General features: G+C 41.9%; 1 protein-coding gene across 1 annotated transcript in view; it reads right to left on the bottom strand.

Annotated features, from left to right (window-relative positions):
* Positions 1-17,608, bottom strand: part of hibadhb (3-hydroxyisobutyrate dehydrogenase b) — a 175,810-nt gene extending 158,202 nt beyond the window's left edge. The window contains exons 1-2 of the mRNA XM_085988628.1: positions 17,472-17,608; positions 7,371-7,531 (exon numbers count right to left, since the gene is read on the bottom strand). Coding sequence (XP_085844754.1) covers positions 7,371-7,531; positions 17,472-17,541 — 231 coding nt within the window. The 5' untranslated portion in view covers positions 17,542-17,608. The remainder of the gene's footprint in view (positions 1-7,370; positions 7,532-17,471) is intronic.
* Between the last annotated feature and the right edge of the window lie 612 nt (positions 17,609-18,220).

Here is an 18,220-nt window from a genome sequence, read left to right as displayed (position 1 = left end):
GTCCCTTCATCCTAAGTTATTATGTAGATTGTGAATAGCGGAGGCCCAAGCACAGATCCTTGCACTACCCCACTAGTTACAGCATGCCAACTCAAAAAAGTCCTGTTTATTCCTACTCTGTTTTCTGTTCAGTAACCAATCCTCAAAGCATGCTAATATATTACCCCCAATCCCACGAGTCCTAATTTTGTGTAATAACCTCTTGCATAGCACCTTATCGAATGCTTTTTAAAAATCCAAATACACTACATCCACCGGTTCCCCCTTATCTATCCTACTAGTTACATCTTCAAAAAATTCTAAGAGATTTGTCAAACACTATTTCCCTTTCATAAAACCATGTTGACTCTGCCTAATCAGATTATGATTTTCTAAATGTCCTGTTACCACGTCCCTAATAGATTCTAGCATTTTGCCTACTACTGATGTTAGGCTAACTGGCCTATAGTTTCCTGTTTATTCTCTTCCTCCTTTCTTAAATAGTGGTATTATATTTGCTACCTTCCAATCCTTGGGGACTGTTCTAGAATCTAGGGAATTCAGGAAGATTAATACCAATGCATCCACTATCTCTGCAGCTACCTCTTTTAAAACCCCAAGATGCAGGTCGTCAGGTCCAGGAGATTTGTCACCACTTAGTCCCATTAATTCCTTCAGTACTATGTCTTTACTTATACGGATTTCTTCAATTTCCTCATTCTCTCTAGACCCTTGGTTCCCCATTATTTCCAGAATGTTTTTTGTGTCTTCTACCGTGAAGACAGATACAAAGTATTTGTTTGACATCGCTGCCATTTCCTTATTGCTCATTATATTTTCTCCTGTCTCTGCCTCTAATGGGCCCACATTTACTTTCACTAATCTCTACCTATTTACATACCTATAGAAACATTTACAATCTGTTTTTATGTCTCTTGCTAATTTACTCTCATTCTTTTTATTTAGTGGATACCAGACGAGTAACTGCAATAACACTTTGCTGAGGATTGCTCCCTCCCAACTCTTAAGAAAATCCTATTTTTATTTTTTTATTTTTTTATTTATTTATTTTTTAAACTGTCCCCCTGCACTTCCAAACTCTCAACTGCCTAGCCTTTGATGCTCCATGACCTTCAGCAATCATCAACTTGCTCAGCCATTCCTTCACCATTGTGCCCAGCAAAGCCTTAACTGTCTCCTTGCCCCTGGTATGGCCCTACATTCCCTCAAGACCAAGGGGCAGACCTCAGCATATCTGGCATATAACTGGCTTAGTTATCTATCACCAGATCTGCCTAGACCACAGCAAGCACTATCAGGCCTCATTCTCCTCAGCCAGAGACATGCAAGGACCTCAGGATCATCCTGAAGAGCAAAAATAACTCCTGGCTTCTTATCTACACTACTAACCATCTTCATAAACCGCTCTCCCCTCACCAACAACAAATGCAAGGAGCTCAGAGACTTCTTTGTCATCACGATTGAGACCATCTGTTCAGCTGCCTTTGCTACTTCCCCAAGCTCCCTCCTTCCCTAGCCCAGAGCCCACAGCCCACATCGCTCTCTAGCTCCTCTCGCATCTTCCCCCATGCCCCCTGAGCTCATCTCACCACAAAACCCACCTCCTGCTCTCATGACCCCATTCCCACTAAATTGCTGCACCACACAACTTCCTTTCCTAGTCACCTGCTAGCTGACATTGCAAATAGTTCCCTCTCCTCAGGTACTCTTTCTCCTCCTTTTCAAAACTGCTGTCATCATCCCTCCTTGTCAAAAAACCACCATCAACCCCTCTGTCCTTGAAAACTACAGGCCATTGTCCGGAGCGGTGAGAGCAGAGTTTCAGTGAGTATTTAAACTCACTTTTGCGGGCTTTTTTTTTTTTTTTTAAAAACAGAGGCTTACCAATCTCACAGACCAGCGGTGGCGTCCCAAAGCCACGTCATGATTCAAAACGTGATGCAGGCAGGAGGAAGCAGCCGACTGGGTGAGTACGGCCAGGTGAGTATTTATTATACTCTATAGTTTGACAGTTAAGGTTCATAGTTTAAAAAGTTTAGGTCTTAATTTTGTGGTTATAGTTTCTACGGTCTCTGTCGTGTAGCAGGGAGTGCTAGGAAACAAGGGCCCTTGAGTATATCATTTAATAGTATAATTGGTGGTATTGATTTAATTTAAATTAATTAAAGGGTAAGTCATGGCAGCAAAGCTCGGCCCCGTGGCATGCTCCTCCTGCACTATGTGGGAAATCAGGGACACTTCCTGTGTCCCTGACGACCATGTGTGTGGGAAGTGTATCCAGCTGCAGCTACTGGCAGACCGCATTGCAGCGCTGGAGCTGCGAATGGATACATACTGGAGCATTCGCGATGCTGAGGACGTCGTGGATATCACGTTTAATCAGTTGGTTACACCGCAGGTAAAGGCTGCACAGGCAGGAAGTGAATGGGTGACCGCCAAGCAGAGTAGTAGGCGTAGGCAGGTAGTGCACGGGTCCCCTGTGGCCATCCCCCTCTCAAAGAGATATACCGCTTTGGATATTGTTGGGGAGGATGGCTTATCGGGGGAAGACAGCAGCAACCAACTTCCTGGCACCATGGGTGGTTCTGCTGCACGGGACGGGAGGAAAAAGAACGGGAGAGCTATAGCGATAGGGGATTCTATTGTAAGGGGAGTAGATAGGCGTTTCTGCGGCTGCAAGCGAGACTCCAGGGTGGTACGTTGCCTCCCTGGTGCAAGGGTCAAGGATGTCTCGGAGCGGCTGCAGGGCATTCTGGAGGGGGAGGGTGAACAGCCAGTTGTCGTGGTGCATATAGGTACCAACGATATAAGTAAAAAATGGGATGAGGTCCTAAAAGCTGAATATAGGGAGTTAGGAGGTAAATTAAAAAATAGGACCTCAAAAGGTTGTAATCTCAGTATTGCTACCAGTGCCACGTGCTAGTCAGAGTAGAAATAGAAGGATATTTCAGATGAATACGTGGCTAGAAGAATGGTCCAAGGGGGAGGTATTCAAATTCCTGGGACATTGGAACCGGTTCTGGGGGAGGTGGGATCAGTACAAACTGGATGCTTTGCACCTGGGCAGGACCGGGACCGATATCCTAGGGGGAGTGTTTGCTAGTGCTGTTGGGGAGGGTTTAAACTAAAATGGCAAGGGGTTGGGAACCTATGCAGGGAGACAGAGGAAAGGGAAGCAAGGATAGAAGCAAAAGACAGGAAGGAGAAAAGTAAGTGGAAGTCAGAGAAATCAAGGGTGTAAATCAAACATGGCCGCAGTAAACAATCATTCTAAAAAGTCTAAGAGTGTTAAAAAAACAAGCCTAAAGGCGTTGTGTCTTAATGCGAGGAGCATTCGTAATAAGGTGGATGAATTAGCTGCGCAAATAGATGTAAACGGATATAATATAATTGGGATTACGGGGACATGGCTCCAGGGTGACCAAGGCTGGGAATTCAACATCCAGGGGTATTCAATATTCAGGAAGGACAGGCAAAAAGGAAAAGGCGGTGGGGTAGCATTGCTGGTTAAAGAGGAGATTAACACAATAGTAAGGAAGGATATTAGCTCTGATGATGTGGAATCTGTATGGGTAGAGCTGAGAAATACCAAGGGGCAGAAAACGTTAGTGGGAGTTGTATACAGACCCCCAAACAGTAATGCCGAGGTTGGGGATGGCATTAAACGGGAAATTAGAGATGCGTGCAATAATGGCACAGCAGTTATCATGGGTGACTTTAATCTACATATAGATTGGTCTAACCAAATTAGTAACAATACTGTGGAAGAGGAATTCCTAGAGTGTATACGGGATGGTTTCCTGGACCAATATGTCGAGGAACCAACTAGAGATCAGGCCATCTTAGACTGGGTATTACGTAATGAGAAAGGATTAATTAGCAATCTTGTTGTGCGAGGCCCCTTGGGTCAGAGCGATCATAATATGATAGAATTCTTCATTAAGATGGAGAGTGAAGTAGTTGATTCAGAGACTTGGTTACTGAATTTAAATAAAGGAAACTACGATGGTATGAGGCACGAGTTGGCTAGGATGGATTGGGGAATGTTACGTAAAGGGTTGACGGTAAATAGGCAATGGCAAACATTTAAAGATTGCATGAACTACAGAATTTGTTCATCCCTCTTTGGCATAAAAATAAAACAAAAAAGGTGACTCAACCGTGGCTAACAAGGGAAATTAGGGATAGCATAAGATCCAAGGAGAGGACATATAAATTGGCCAGAAAAAGCAGCAAACCTGAGGATTGGGAGCAGTATAGGATTCAGCAAAGGAGGACAAAGGGATTAATTAAGAGGGGGAAAATAGAGTCTGAGAGTAAGCTTTCAGGGAACATAAAAACTGACTGTAAAAGCTTCTATAGATATGTGCAAAGAAAAAGATTGGTGAAGTCAAGCGTAGGTCCCTTGCAGTCAGAATCAGGGGAATTTATAATTAGGAACAAAGACATGGCAGACCAATTAAATACATACTTTGGTTCTGTCTTCACAAAGAGGACACAAATAAACTCCCAGAGATGTCAGGGAACATAGGGTTTAATGAGGGAGGAACTGAATGAAATCAGTATTTGTAGGGAAATGGTGTTAGGGAAATTGACGGGATTGAAGGCCGATAAATCCCCAGGGCCTGATAATCTACATCCTAGGGTACTTAAGGAAGTGGCCCTAGAAATAGTAGATGCATTGCTGGTCATCTTCCAGTGTCTATAGAATTTTGGAACAGTTCCCATGGATTGGAGGGTAGCTAATGTAACCCCACTATTTAAAAAAGGTGGTAGAGAGAAAACAGGGAATTATAGACTGGTAAGCCTGACATTGGTAGTGTGGAAAATGCTAGAGTCCATTACAAAAGATGTAATAGCAGAGCACTTGGAAAACAGTGACAGGATCGGACAAAGTCAACATGGATTTACAAAAGGTAAATCATGCTTGAATAATCTACTGACATTTTTTGAGGATGTAACTGGTAGAATAAATGAGAGAACCAGTGGATGTGCTGTATCTGGACTTTCAGAAGGCTTTCGATAAGGTCCCGCATAAGAGACTGGCGTGCAAAGTTAAAGCACATGGGATTGGGGGTAAGGTACTGACTTGGATAGAAAACTGGTTGGCAGAGAGGAATCAAAGAGTTGCAATAAACGGGTCTTTTTCCGAGTGGAAGGCAGTGACTCGTGGGGTACCGCAGGGATTGGTGCTAAGACCCCAGCTATTCACAATATATATAAATGATCTAGACGAGGGAACTAGATGTAATATCTCCAAGTTTGCAGACGACACAAAGCTGGGTGGGCGTGTGTGCTGTGAGGAGGATGCCGAGAAACTCCAGTACAATTTGGGCAGGTTGGGCAATTGGGCAGAAGCATGACAGATGCAGTATAATGTGGATAAATGCGAGGTTATCCACTTTGGTGGCAAAAACAGGAAGACAGATTATTATCTGAATGGCAATAGATTGGGAATAGGGGAAGTGCAACGAGACCTGGGTGTCCTTGTGCACCAGTCGCTGAAGGTAAGCATGCAGGTGCAGCAGGCGGTTAAGAAGGCAAATGGTATGCTGGCCTTCATAGCGAAAGGATTAGAGTACAGGAGCAAGGATGTCTTGCTGCAGTTGTACAAGGCCTTGGTGAGACCACACCTTGAGTATTATGTGCAGTTTTGGTCGCCTTATCTGAGGAAGGATGTTTTTGCCATGGAGGGAGTGCAGCAAAGATTCACCAGACTGATACCTGGGATGGCAGGAATGACGTATGAAGGGAGATTGGGTCGATTAGGCTTATATTCGCTAGAGTTTAGAAGAATGAGGGGGGATCTCATTGAAACTTATAAAATTCTAACAGGACTAGACAGACTAGATGCAGGAAGGATGTTCCCGATGGTCGGGGAGTCCAGAACCAGGGGTCACAGTCTAAGGGTAAGGGATAAGCCATTTAGGACTGAGATGAGGAGGAACTTCTTCACCCAGAGAGTGGTGAACCTGTGGAATTCTCTACCACAGAAGACAGTTGAGGCCAATTCATTAAATATATTCAAGAAGGAGTTAGATATATTTCTTAAAGGCTAAGGGGATCAAGGGATATGGGGAGAAAGCAGGGACAGGGTACTGAATTTGGATGATCAGCCATGATCTCATTGAATGGCGTACCCCTGCTCCTATCTTCTATGTTTCTGTGTTCAAAATAATGATGGGTCTTGACAGAGTAAATAAGAAGAAACTGTTTCCACTGGCAGGAGGGTTGGTAACCAGAGGACACAGGTAATTAGCAAAAGAATCAGAGGGGAGATGAAGAGAAATGCTTTTGCGCAGCGAGTTGTTACGATCTGGAATGCACTGCCTGAAAGGGTGGTGGAAGCAGATTCAACAGTAACATTCAAAAGCGAATTGGATAAATGCTTGAACGGGAGAAAATTGCAGGGCTATGGGGAAAGAGCAGGAAAGAGGGACTAATTGGATAGCTCTTTCAAAGAGCTGGCACAAACACAATAGGACGAAAGGCCTCCTTCTGTGATGTATAATTGTATAAGGAAGGGCAACGTGCTGTGGTGGCAGTCAGACGATAACATTGGTGACTTGCCAGCCAATAACCACTGCTGCCAAGTGTACATTTGCCGATATTGGATGAGGACTGATTGGGGCTCAGCTGTGATGCACCCCCTAATTAAATTGCCTTCCCGCTATCAGTACCCAGGTTCACAGAAAGAACCGTCATTTGGTCAACTTCCTGGAGGCCTTCTGGCACTCGTGGAACTGTACTCCAGGAAGTCAATGACTTTTGGAGGATAAGGGGAGAATTTCTTTTGAAAACAAAAGGGTAATATTTTTCTTTTAAACAGTACTGTTCCTTTAAATTGTAGGTTTTGATTTCTTGAGTGGGAAGAGTTAGTTAAATGTAAACTAATCTCTTGGAATCCAGTTAAACTAAATGCAAAACAAGTTCTAAACAATGCTCCACAGTCTGTAGGAGTATATCAAATGACACAAATATTGCAGCTTCCAGTCAGATGATATGGACCCCACAACCTGTCTCCCACCCGCCTCAGGGTGCCTTCTAATACTTATCCCACAATAAATGTCAGGCTCTCGGTATGATTCTTTAAGATTGGTGTTATATTAGTTACTTCCCAAACTTCAAGCACTAACTCCATTTGCAGTGATTTTCTAAAGGTAAGGGCATCGCTAATTTGGCTAGCCAGTTCTTTAAGTATCCTTGTATGAAATCCATCCAGGTCTAGTGTGTTGTCTTCCTTCATCTACAAAAATGTAACAATTGATTCAGTGTGAAATGGGAGCCAAGTCACAAAACAAAAGGTGATTCAGCTTCTGATTGTCACAATAAACATGATACATTAAAATTATTAAATACTATGTAATTACCTGTGCTCCTAAATCCTGTATTTCTTTGCACGACTCTGGGAAGACATCTGCAGCAATAATGGGATAGCCATGCTTTATGAGGTTCTTCGCCATTGGATTACCCATGTTGCCCAGCCCAACGAATCCCACTGGAGCTTTAGAGGCCATTGATCTGGAAGACACTATTAGCCCAGTCATTTTTAACAATGACAGAGTGATGCATTTCATATTTCACTATTTTACATTCAAAGTTTACAAAAAAAGTTAGTGCATAATGACATCAAAAAAGGTTCTGTGGATGGCTACACAGATCGGAAAGTGCAGGTCGATTTCTTGTTTGTGCTAAGTTAGCCAATTTCAATTAGTCCAACTCGACAACTCACACTGTCCTGTTCATTTCTACAAGTGACTTCCACAGTATTCAATCATCTATGCTTAGGCAAGTCCTTATAACTCAATCCTATATTTTCCCAGTTCTTTAAAAAGGAGTTAATCAACATAACTCACTGCTTTTCATGGGAATCTATTCCATGTTAACTCCACAGTGCAGAAAAAAAGCTCCTAATCTCCAATCCAGGATTGTAAAATTGAATGGCGGAGCAGGCTCAAGGGGCCGAATGGCCTACTCCTGTTCCTATTTCTTATGTTCTTATTGTCCAAACTACAACCCGTTTCTAATAATGTGGCCCTCGAGCCCTAGCAATCTGACCCAAGAAACCCGGGCAACCTAGTTTTTAGTTACACTATATTTCTTACTTCCTGCTTGAATTATGCTGATCTCAGGGTTGGGAAACAATAGTTTTTAAGTGCTATTGACTCATTGATAAATAAATATTTAAATCAGAACAGCAAGGTCTATAGTTTGAGATATATACAAGTTACATAAGAACTAGGAGCAGGAGTAGGCCACATGGCCCCCTCGAGCCTGCTCTGCCATTCAATAAGATCATGGCTGATCTTCGACCTCAACTCCACTTTCCCGCCTGATCCCCGTATCCCTCGATTCCCCTAGAATCCAAAAATCTATATTTCAGCCTTGAATATTCCCAACAACTGAGCATCCACAGCCCTTTGGGGTAGAGAATTCCAAAGAAATTCCTCATCTCGGTCTTAAATGGCTGACCCCTTATCCCGAGACTAAACTCCAGAAAGTATAGACCCAATCTACTCAATCTCTCCTCATAGGACAACCCTCTCATCCCAGCAATTAATCTAGTGAACCTTTGTTGCACCATTTTTAAGGCATGCATGTCCTTCCTCAGGTAAGACCAAACATTGCACAGTGCTTCCTTCAGGTGTGGTCTCACCAAAGCCCTGTACAATTGTAGCAAGACTTCCTTACCCTTGTACTCCAACCCCCTTGCAATAAAGACCAACATGCCATTGCCTTCCTAATTGCTTGCTTTGCCTGCATACTAACTTTCTGTGTTTCCTGTGCGACGAGACCCAAGTCTCTCTGAACACCAACATTTAATAGTTTCTCACCGTTTAAAATATATTCTGTTTTTCTATTCTTCCTACCAAATTAAATAACCTCACATTTCCCCACATCATATTCCATCTGCCATCTTACTACCCACTCACTTAACCTCTTATCCTGTCTATATCCCTTTGCAGGCTCTTTACGTCCTCCTCACAGCTTACTTTCCCACCTAGCTTTGTATCGTCAGCAAACTTGGATACATTGCACTCAGTCCCTTCATCCAAGTCATTAATATAGATTGTAAATAGCCGAAGCCCAAGCACTGATCCTTACGGCACGACACTAGCTAAAAACAGAAAATGACCCGTTTATCCCTACGCTCTGTTTTCTATCTGTTAACCAATCCTCTATCCATCCATGCTAATATATTACACCCAACCCCATGAGCCCTTATCTTGCATAGCAACCTTTTATGTGGCACCTTATCGAATGCCTTTTGGAAATCCAAATATACTACATCCACTGGTTCCCCTTTATCTACCCCGCTAGTTACATCCTCAAAAAAAAACTCAAATTTGTTAAACACGATTTCCCTTTCATAAAACCATGTTGACTCTGCCTAAACATATTATGATTTTCTAAGTGCCCTGTTACCACTTCCTGAATAATGGATTCCAGCATTTTCCCGATGACTGATATCAGGCTAACTGGCCTGTAGTTCCCTGTTTTCTCTCTCCCTCCTTTCTTGAATAACAGGGTTACTAGAACCTAGGGAAATTTGGAAGATCACAACCAATCCAGCCACTATCGCTGCAGCCACCTCTTTTAGAACCCTAGGATGTTGGCCTTGATTTAGAACCCAGGGGAATTATCGGCTTTCAGTCCCATTAGTTTATTTTTCTCTACTGATATTAATTACTTTAAGCTCCTCACTCTTATTAGCCCCTTGGTTCTCTACTATTTCTGGTATGCTTTTTGTACCTTCTACTGCGAAGACAGATACAAAATATTTGTTTAAAGTCTCTGCTATTTCCTTATACCCCATTATAATTTCACCTGTCTCAGCCTCTAAAGGGACTAATGCTTACTTTTTATATACTTGTACAAGCTCTTACAATCAGTTTTTATATTTCTTGCTAGTTTACTCTCATTCTAGTTTCTCCCTTTTTATCAATTTTGTGGTCATCCTTTGCTGGTTTCTAAAGCTCTCCCAATCCTCAGGCTTACTACTATTCTTCGCAACATTATAAGCCTCTTTTTTTAGTCCAATACTATCCTTAACTTCTTTAGTTAGCCACGGATGAATCACTTTTCCAGTGGAGTTTTTATTCTTCAATGGAATGTATATTTGTTGAGAATTTTGGAATATTTCTTTAAATGTTTGTCACTGCTTATCTACCGTCATATCTTTTAATCTAATTTCCCAATCTACCTTAGCCAACTTGCCCCTCAAACTTAAATAAAACCAATTACATAGATATAAGACTAGTTTCCAACTGAAGTATTTCACGCTCAAACTCAATGTGAAATTTTATCATATTATGATCACTCTTCCATGACGTATTGTTCTAGGAAACTGTTTCGAATGCATTCCATGAACTCGTCTTCCAGACTACCTTTGCCAATTTGATTTGCCAAGTCTACATGTAGATTAAAGTCCCCCATGATTACTGTATTACCTTTGTTACAAGCTCATTTTATTTGTTGATTAATACTCTGTCCAACAGTATAGCTACTGTTTGGGGGCCTATAAACTACTCCCACCAGTGTTTCCTGCCCCTTATTTCTCATCTCCACCCATACTGATTCTACTCCCTGATCTTCCAGGCCAAGATTCTTTCTCACTACTGTCCTTATGTCATCCATTATCAGGGCTACCACCACCCCCACCCCCACCCCAGCACTTTTCCATTCTGCTGGTCTTTTCTAAACGTCAAGTACCCTGGAATATCTGATTCCCAACCTTTGTCACCTTGCAACAACGTCTCTCTAATGGTGTTTATTTCAGTCATTGATCTCTATTTGTGCCACTAATTCTTCTACCTTGTTACGAATGCTTCGTACATTCAGATAAAGAGCCTTTAACCATTATTCCCTGCTTTCACCTTATTCACTGATACACTATTACTGTTAAACTCTGTCCCTTTCTGTCACACTCTGCTTATCTTTACCCAAATCACTACACTGCTCCATTGCCTTGACTTTTCTCTTTAAATTTCTAAATTTCCCCTCACCTTACCCCTCCTCCACCCACCCCCCACACCCACACACTTTTTAGTTTAAAGTCCTATCTACAGCCCTAGTTAGTCGATTTGCCAGGACACTGGTCCCAGCCCAGTTTAAGTGGAGACCATCCCAACGGAAAAGCTCCTTCTTTCCCCAGTACTGGTGCCTGTACCCCATGAATTGAAACCCCTTCCTCCCACACCACTCTTTCAGCCACGCATTCAACTCTCTGATCTGCCTGTCCCTAAGCCAATTTGCACGTGGCTCAGGTAAAGAGAGATTATTACCTTTGAGGTTCTGCTTTTTAATTTGGACCCTAGCTCCTCAAACTCTCTCAGCAGAAACTAAATTCTAATTCTACCCATGTCGTTGGTTTCTACGTGGACCATGACAACTGGATCCTCCCCCTCCCACTCTAAATTCTTCTCCAGCTGCAAGATGTCTTTAACCCTGGCACCGGGCAGGCAACACAGCCTTTGGAACTCTCGATCTCTGGCTGCAGAGAACAGTATCTATTCACATGACTGTACTGTCCCCAACCACTACAACATTCCTTTTCACTCCTCCCACTTGAATGGCCTCCTGTATCACGGTGCCGTGGTCAGTTTGCTCATCCACCCTGCAGACTTTGCCCTCATACACACAGGCAGCAAGAAACTCATGCTTGTTGGACAAGGGCAAAGGTTGAGGCTCCTCCAGCTGGAGTACACTTACCTGCCTGAGTTGCAGTCACACCCTCCTCTCTTTTCATTGGACCAAACAAAAGAAACAATTTCACAAATAAGGTGACAAAAACCCAATTACCCTTTTAAATAACCCTCCACCAATCAAATTAAAATTTGGTTGTCCCGATTAACAATGCACTCCAGTCCCCGCGGCGCCCACAGTCACACCCTCCTGTCCCTGACCACTAACCAGATCTGTACCACTACCTAACCCAAGGGGTGTGACTGCCTCCTGAATCAAAGTGTATTTCATCTAATTAAATGACAATTCATTAAATTGAGCTGGGAAAATGTACTCTGTGGTTATGCTGTAAATTTCTACAATTCAGAACCAATCATTGTACTTTCAGACAAATCTCATCAGTGGACGTAAAGACTTACATTTCCCTAATGGCTTGTCCTCCGATATCCCAAAGCACTTCGCAAACATTACTTTTGAAGTGCACTGACTTATATGGCAGCCATTTTCCAGTCAACAAGATTCCACAAATAAAATAAAAGATAGATGGCCAGTTAATCTGTTTTGATGGTGTTGATTGAGGGAGGAATGGGGGCCTGGACACTTTTTCCTAAGTGTCATAAGATCTTCAACATCCATCTGAAGCACTGAACAAGTAAATGGACCTCAGTTTAATGTCTCATGCAAAAGACAACACCTCGCACATTGCAATATACCATCAGTATTGCACTGGAATGTCAGCCTAGATTGTATGCTCAAGTCCTGGAGTGTGACTTGAACCTACAACCTTCTGGTTCAGAATTGAGACAAGACAACACAACACAAAAGGACACACCGAATTGAGTTGACTACTCAAACAATTTCATAATGATACTGAATGATTTTGAAGCTATAGTTTTCTTTCACTGTTGATCAATAAAGCGATATAAATTTAAATCTCCATTTTTAACTTGGATGTGAATTTTAATTTAAAAACTGAACTCATAGGTGTATGGAGGGAAGAAAGGAAAACATTTTTGTTCCTCAATAGACCTGGATATTTGCCTATATATTTTTTTTTTTAAATCACCATTCTTATTGTGAAATAAAATTGAACAAAATGTTAAATTGAGCCCATCATTTTGTTCTCCCTCTGTAGCAGACAAGCAAGTCAAGAAAAATGGCATTTTAACAGGTTGATTTTTTTTGTAAAGTTAGTTACACTGGCCAGTCATTTCAATTTGGTTGAACACAGAATTGAATGGATTGAGATCAAATAGATTGGCTGACCAATATCACAGCATCATTGCTGTTACTCTGGCAGCTCAAGTTGAACTTTAGAATAATGTGAATCAAAGTTCTCCATCGTTCAGATTTGTATATTGTTTCTAAACTCCTAGTCAGTAAGCAAAGCATTGTGCAGCTCTCATACTTTTAACCTTGCCCAATTAGTTTGGTCAGCATCAATTTATGAATTGCACATTTTATTTTACCCAGCCACTTAATGAAATGCTCTCCTGGGGGTAGGGTAGGGAGAATTTTTTAAACCAGCATTATTTACATTACTGACTGTACTGTGCACAGTTTGGGAGAAGTCTGCAGCCTAAACCAGTGGTTCTTAAACTGTGGTTCATGGAGACACTTTCCAGGGGGTCTGCAAAATAATGTGAATGGGACCCGTTGCTGTGATGGCGTTGTTTGGGTGTGGGCTTTTGGCCGTTATTTTGATTTCCTTCATCCGCTCGAGCGGCATGACAGAGAGCTCACGCACCAGGGATTTCGATGCCAGGCCTGGTGCACTCGCACAGCAAGACACTGATAAGTGATTGCCAGGCGGGCACTGGGGCTGAGTCAGCTCCAAAAACTAACACATAACTGGATTAGCGGGGCCTCGGACTGACTAAGAAATCATTATAAAACTGGGTACTTTCTTTTGCATCTTTAACATGTGGCACATTTATCCGATTACATCCTGTAGCGTTGCTCATGGCAAGTTGGATGATATGCAGTTTTATAGCATTAAATGTACAATGTGTTATTCGAAGACACATTTATGCGTCTTAAACAGGTTTAAGTCACTGAATTTAATTGCTTTATTTGGAACTTTTCAAACTGTTAAAAGCTCATCAATTTCAGAAGTACAATGCATTAAATAATTGGCTTTTTTCACTTTTTGTTAAATAAGATCGTTTTGCATATGTAGAAAATTGTGATGTCTAGTACAAGCCGATATACCATTCTTAACACGTTGATACAAAAAGGACTTGCATTTATGTAGTGCTTTTCATGACCTCAGGACATCCTAAAGTACTTTACAGCCAATTAAGTACTTTTTGAAATGTAGTAGCTGTTGTAATGCAGATGGATATAATGCTGCAACTAATTTTGAATTGTGAGGAACTCAAGTCTTAAGCTAAGATTTCTGCATACTTTGAGAGTTACTCATTAACTGGTGCAGAGGACCATAATAAGTCAATCTCAGTATATAAATGTATCCAACTAAAAAGTATGCTCCTCTTCCTCAAAAGTTTACTCTTGACCCACCCATCTCCTGCAACTACTGCCCATCTTCAATCTCCCTTTCTTCACTAAAGTCCTCAAACATCTCATCCTCACCCAGTTCCATGCCCATCTCAATTTCCTCCAGACTGACTTCCGCCCCATTGCAGAATCGACACTACCCTAGTCAGTTACAAATGACATGTCCTGTGACCATGATGTATTATCCCGGCTTGTCCTCTTTGACCTTTCTACAGAGTTTGTTGCTGTTGACCATGCCATCCCCTCTCCTCCACTGTCCAGCTTCATGTAAATACTCTTCCTTGGCTCCACTCTGACTTATCCGAATGCAGTTGTTGCATATCCAGTGAAGGATTCACTTCCCACTGCTCCAGAGACCTCCTCCCTCCAAGATCTGTCCTTGGGCCCCCTCCTCTTCCTTATCTACATGGTGCCCTTTGGTGATGTTATGCACTGACACAGGGTCAGCTTCAATACATGTACTGATGAAGCTCAGCTTTGCTTCTCCACTTCTTCCTTTGACTACCTCTGTGCTGTCAATGCTACCTATCCGATTTCAAGTCATGGTTGAGTCAAAGCTTCCCCCATTAAATATTCCGAAGACCAAAGCCATTGCTTTTGCCCTAAATGATAAACCTACACTCCCTTGCCACTAACTTCATTTCCCCTCCCCAGCAAAACTCACTCAGGCTAAAGCAGACCATACAAAATCTTGGCATCCAACCTGACAAGAAGCTGAAATTCAAACCCCATATGCTTTTCATCACCAATATCACTTACATTCACCTTCATTGGCTGTAAAGCACTGAGACATCCGGTGGTCATGAAAGGCACTATATAAATGCAAGTCTTTCTTTCTTTCTTTCCACAACACTGCCTGCCTTTGCCCTACTCAGCTTTTCAATCGCAGAAACCTTTGTACATGCTTTTGTTGTCTCTGGATTCAATTTCTCCAATGTCTTCCTTCGGCCTCCCCTCCTCCATTCTACATTAATTTCACCTTGTCTAAAACTCAGCCCTTCATATCCTTTCCCACAATATTTCCCACATAAAAGTGCGACATAAATGCAAGTAATTATTGTAGTGAATGACCAACATTCACATAAACATGGCCATATGAACCTGAAATGGTAGCCTTAAATTATACAGATTTTAAGAAAATTCCCCAATGTGTAAAGGTACCCATATAGTACTAAGTCACACAGTCTTGGTTCAATCACCAGTTAACTGACCTCAGTTGGGGCAACATTTGCAGTACCAAAGTTGCTGTCCATGCCCCTAGCACCAGGGGCTCCAAATCACTATACACCAACCCCAGCTAGAAAAAGGCCAATTAAGCACATCAGAAATAGGAACAGGAGTAGGCCATATGGCCCCTCAAGCCTGCTCCACCATTCAATAAGATCATGGCTGAACTTTGACTTCAACTCCACTTTCCTCCCCGATCTCCATATCCCTTGATTCCCCTAAAGTCCAAAAATCTATCTATCTCAACCTTGAATATACTCAAAGACTCAGCATCTTTGCTGAGACTATACCCCCTAGTTCTAGACACTCCAGCCTGAGGAAACAATCTCTCAGCATCTACCCTGTCAATCCCCTTCAGAATCTTGTATGTTTCAATGAGATCACCCCTCATTCTTCTAAACTCCAGAGAGTATAGGCCCATTCTACACAATCTCTCATCATAGAACAGCCCTCTCATCCCAGGAATCAATCTTGTGAACCTTTGTTGCACCGCCTCCAAGGCAAGTGTATCCTTCCTTAAATAAGGAGACCAAAACTATGCACAGTACTCCAGGTGTGGTCTCACCAAGGTCCTGTACAATTGTAGCAAGACTCCCTTACTCTTATACTCCAACCCCCTTGCAATAAAGGCCAACATGCCATTTTCATTCCTTATTGCTTGCTGTATCTGCATGCTAGCTTTCTGTGTTTCTTGCACGAGGACACTCAAATCTCTCTGAACACCAACATATAAAAAAGTTTCTCACCATTTAAAAAAGTGTTTTTCTATTCTTCCTACTAAAGTGAATAACCTCACATTTCCCTACATTATACTCCATCTGCCACCTTACTGCCCACTCACTGAGTTTATCTATATCCCTTAGCAGACTCTGTTCTCCTCACAGCTTACTGTCCCACCTGGCTTTGTATCATCAGCAAACGTGGATACATTACACTTGGTCCCTTAATCTAGGTCATTAATATAGATTGTAATAAATAGCAGAGGCCCCAGCACTGATCCTTGCAGCACCCCACTAGTTACAACCTGCCAATCTGAAAAAGACCCATTTATCCCTATTCTCTGTTTTCTGTCTGTTAACCAATCCTCTATCCACGTTACTATATTACCCCCAACCCCATGAGCCCTTATCTTGTGTAATAACCTTTTATGTGGCACCTTACCGAATGCCTTTTGGAAATCCACATGTGGGCATCACCAAGGTCAAAGTAGGATTCAAGAACAATAATTTGAATTTATATAACGCCTTTAACATACAAAAACCATCCCAAAATGCTTTACACAGGGAAAAATAAACAGATACTAAGCCATGGTGGGAGAGGTGACTGAAAAAGTATAGGGGCACGAGGAATCAGCATTATAATGGTGATGGAATCTGAATGTACGGTTATTACTAGTAATTTTGCAGCACTGCAAGTGTCAATTCTGCAATCCTTTGTTTGGAAGCCTCAAATTCAATCTCAAATGTGTTACTGAGAATATTCAAACAAGTCCAATACAATACCATATTTAATAAGAACTCCAAGCTTGTTTCATAACTGGTTTCTATTTTTGGCAAACTAGGTGATGCAAATGCCATCAAGAGCAAACATCTGATGTCAATAATGTCAAATGTTTTGGAAGCAAAAGTCCTATATATTCTACTGTACAAAGTGAAATACTAGTGCTTTTCAGGATGGATTAGCAATACAAAAAAAATCAATGCAATCAACTGGTGTGCAACAATCCACAATGTGTAAATGCAATACAATCCATGATATAAAAAGTGACAGATCTCAACACTGGAAATCGCTTTCCTAACTTACACTGCAGTAATACAGTGAAGTGTTAAGTATTTCTGCATGAGTGTCAAAAGACAAAATAGCGGAAATATCTGTATTCTATTCTATTTAGGTTATATGTCGGCTTCCACTTTGCCTACTAAGGGAACATTACTCCTGCAAAACCTTCAGTCTTTAGGCACCCTCAGTATCAACATTGCTTATATCCAAGGCAGCAGCTAAACTCCGTGTTTAATTTGAGCAAAATAGATAAGAAGCCTTACCAACACCGTGGCGAACATAGCTACTATATTTGAGTGAGAAGTTCGCTGACCTCCTCACAATAGCCGCCATACTTCAGTCTCGTCTCCCCGACCTCAGCCTCCTGCAACTCCTTCACCAGCCAGCCTATCCCAGTGAGCGGAAGCGATAGGATGAACCCCGAGTGACAGCGGCAGCACCAATACACAAGTGGCGCGCTCACCAATCAGCAACATCTGGTGCTGGGACATCCTCTCACGTCGTTTCTATGAAGAGCACGGGAGTTTAGCATTGCTCTTGAAAGAGTCTTCTTTCTGGATTATGTGGAAAAGGAGCTCGCATCTGTTTACCAGATATGGGATTTTGTGTATACGAGAGAGATTGTTCAGTACTAGAGGCTTTTTTGTTGATTCATATTCCGAATTGTGAAAATGCATCTTAAAATACAAAGTTTATAACTTTTGCCTTGGTTACAACTTCAATGCCACAATAATGGCAGTAGATATATTTGTATTTAACTTCCATTGTTGCTTCTACTGGGTGGGTCTTTCAAGTGTGGTATGAAGCATTAGTGCTGCACAGCAGGTCTCTCTATATTCCACTCAGTTTGCTTCCATTAATTCAAGCATGCATTACTGAGTAGTATATATGTCCTGTAAAATCTTCAGTTCTTCCTTGATGTTAAATATTGTGTACATCCAAATCAATCCCAGATGTTATTATTCAGACTTTCTTCTGACAGTTTTTTCTCCATCTAGCCACAAAAGGGCAA

This window comes from Somniosus microcephalus, chromosome 5, assembly GCF_052327205.1.
Source record: "Somniosus microcephalus isolate GS21.2 chromosome 5, FLI_Smic_1.0, whole genome shotgun sequence".
Lineage (NCBI taxonomy): Eukaryota > Metazoa > Chordata > Chondrichthyes > Squaliformes > Somniosidae > Somniosus > Somniosus microcephalus.
This window is presented reverse-complemented; position numbering and strand designations above follow the sequence as displayed.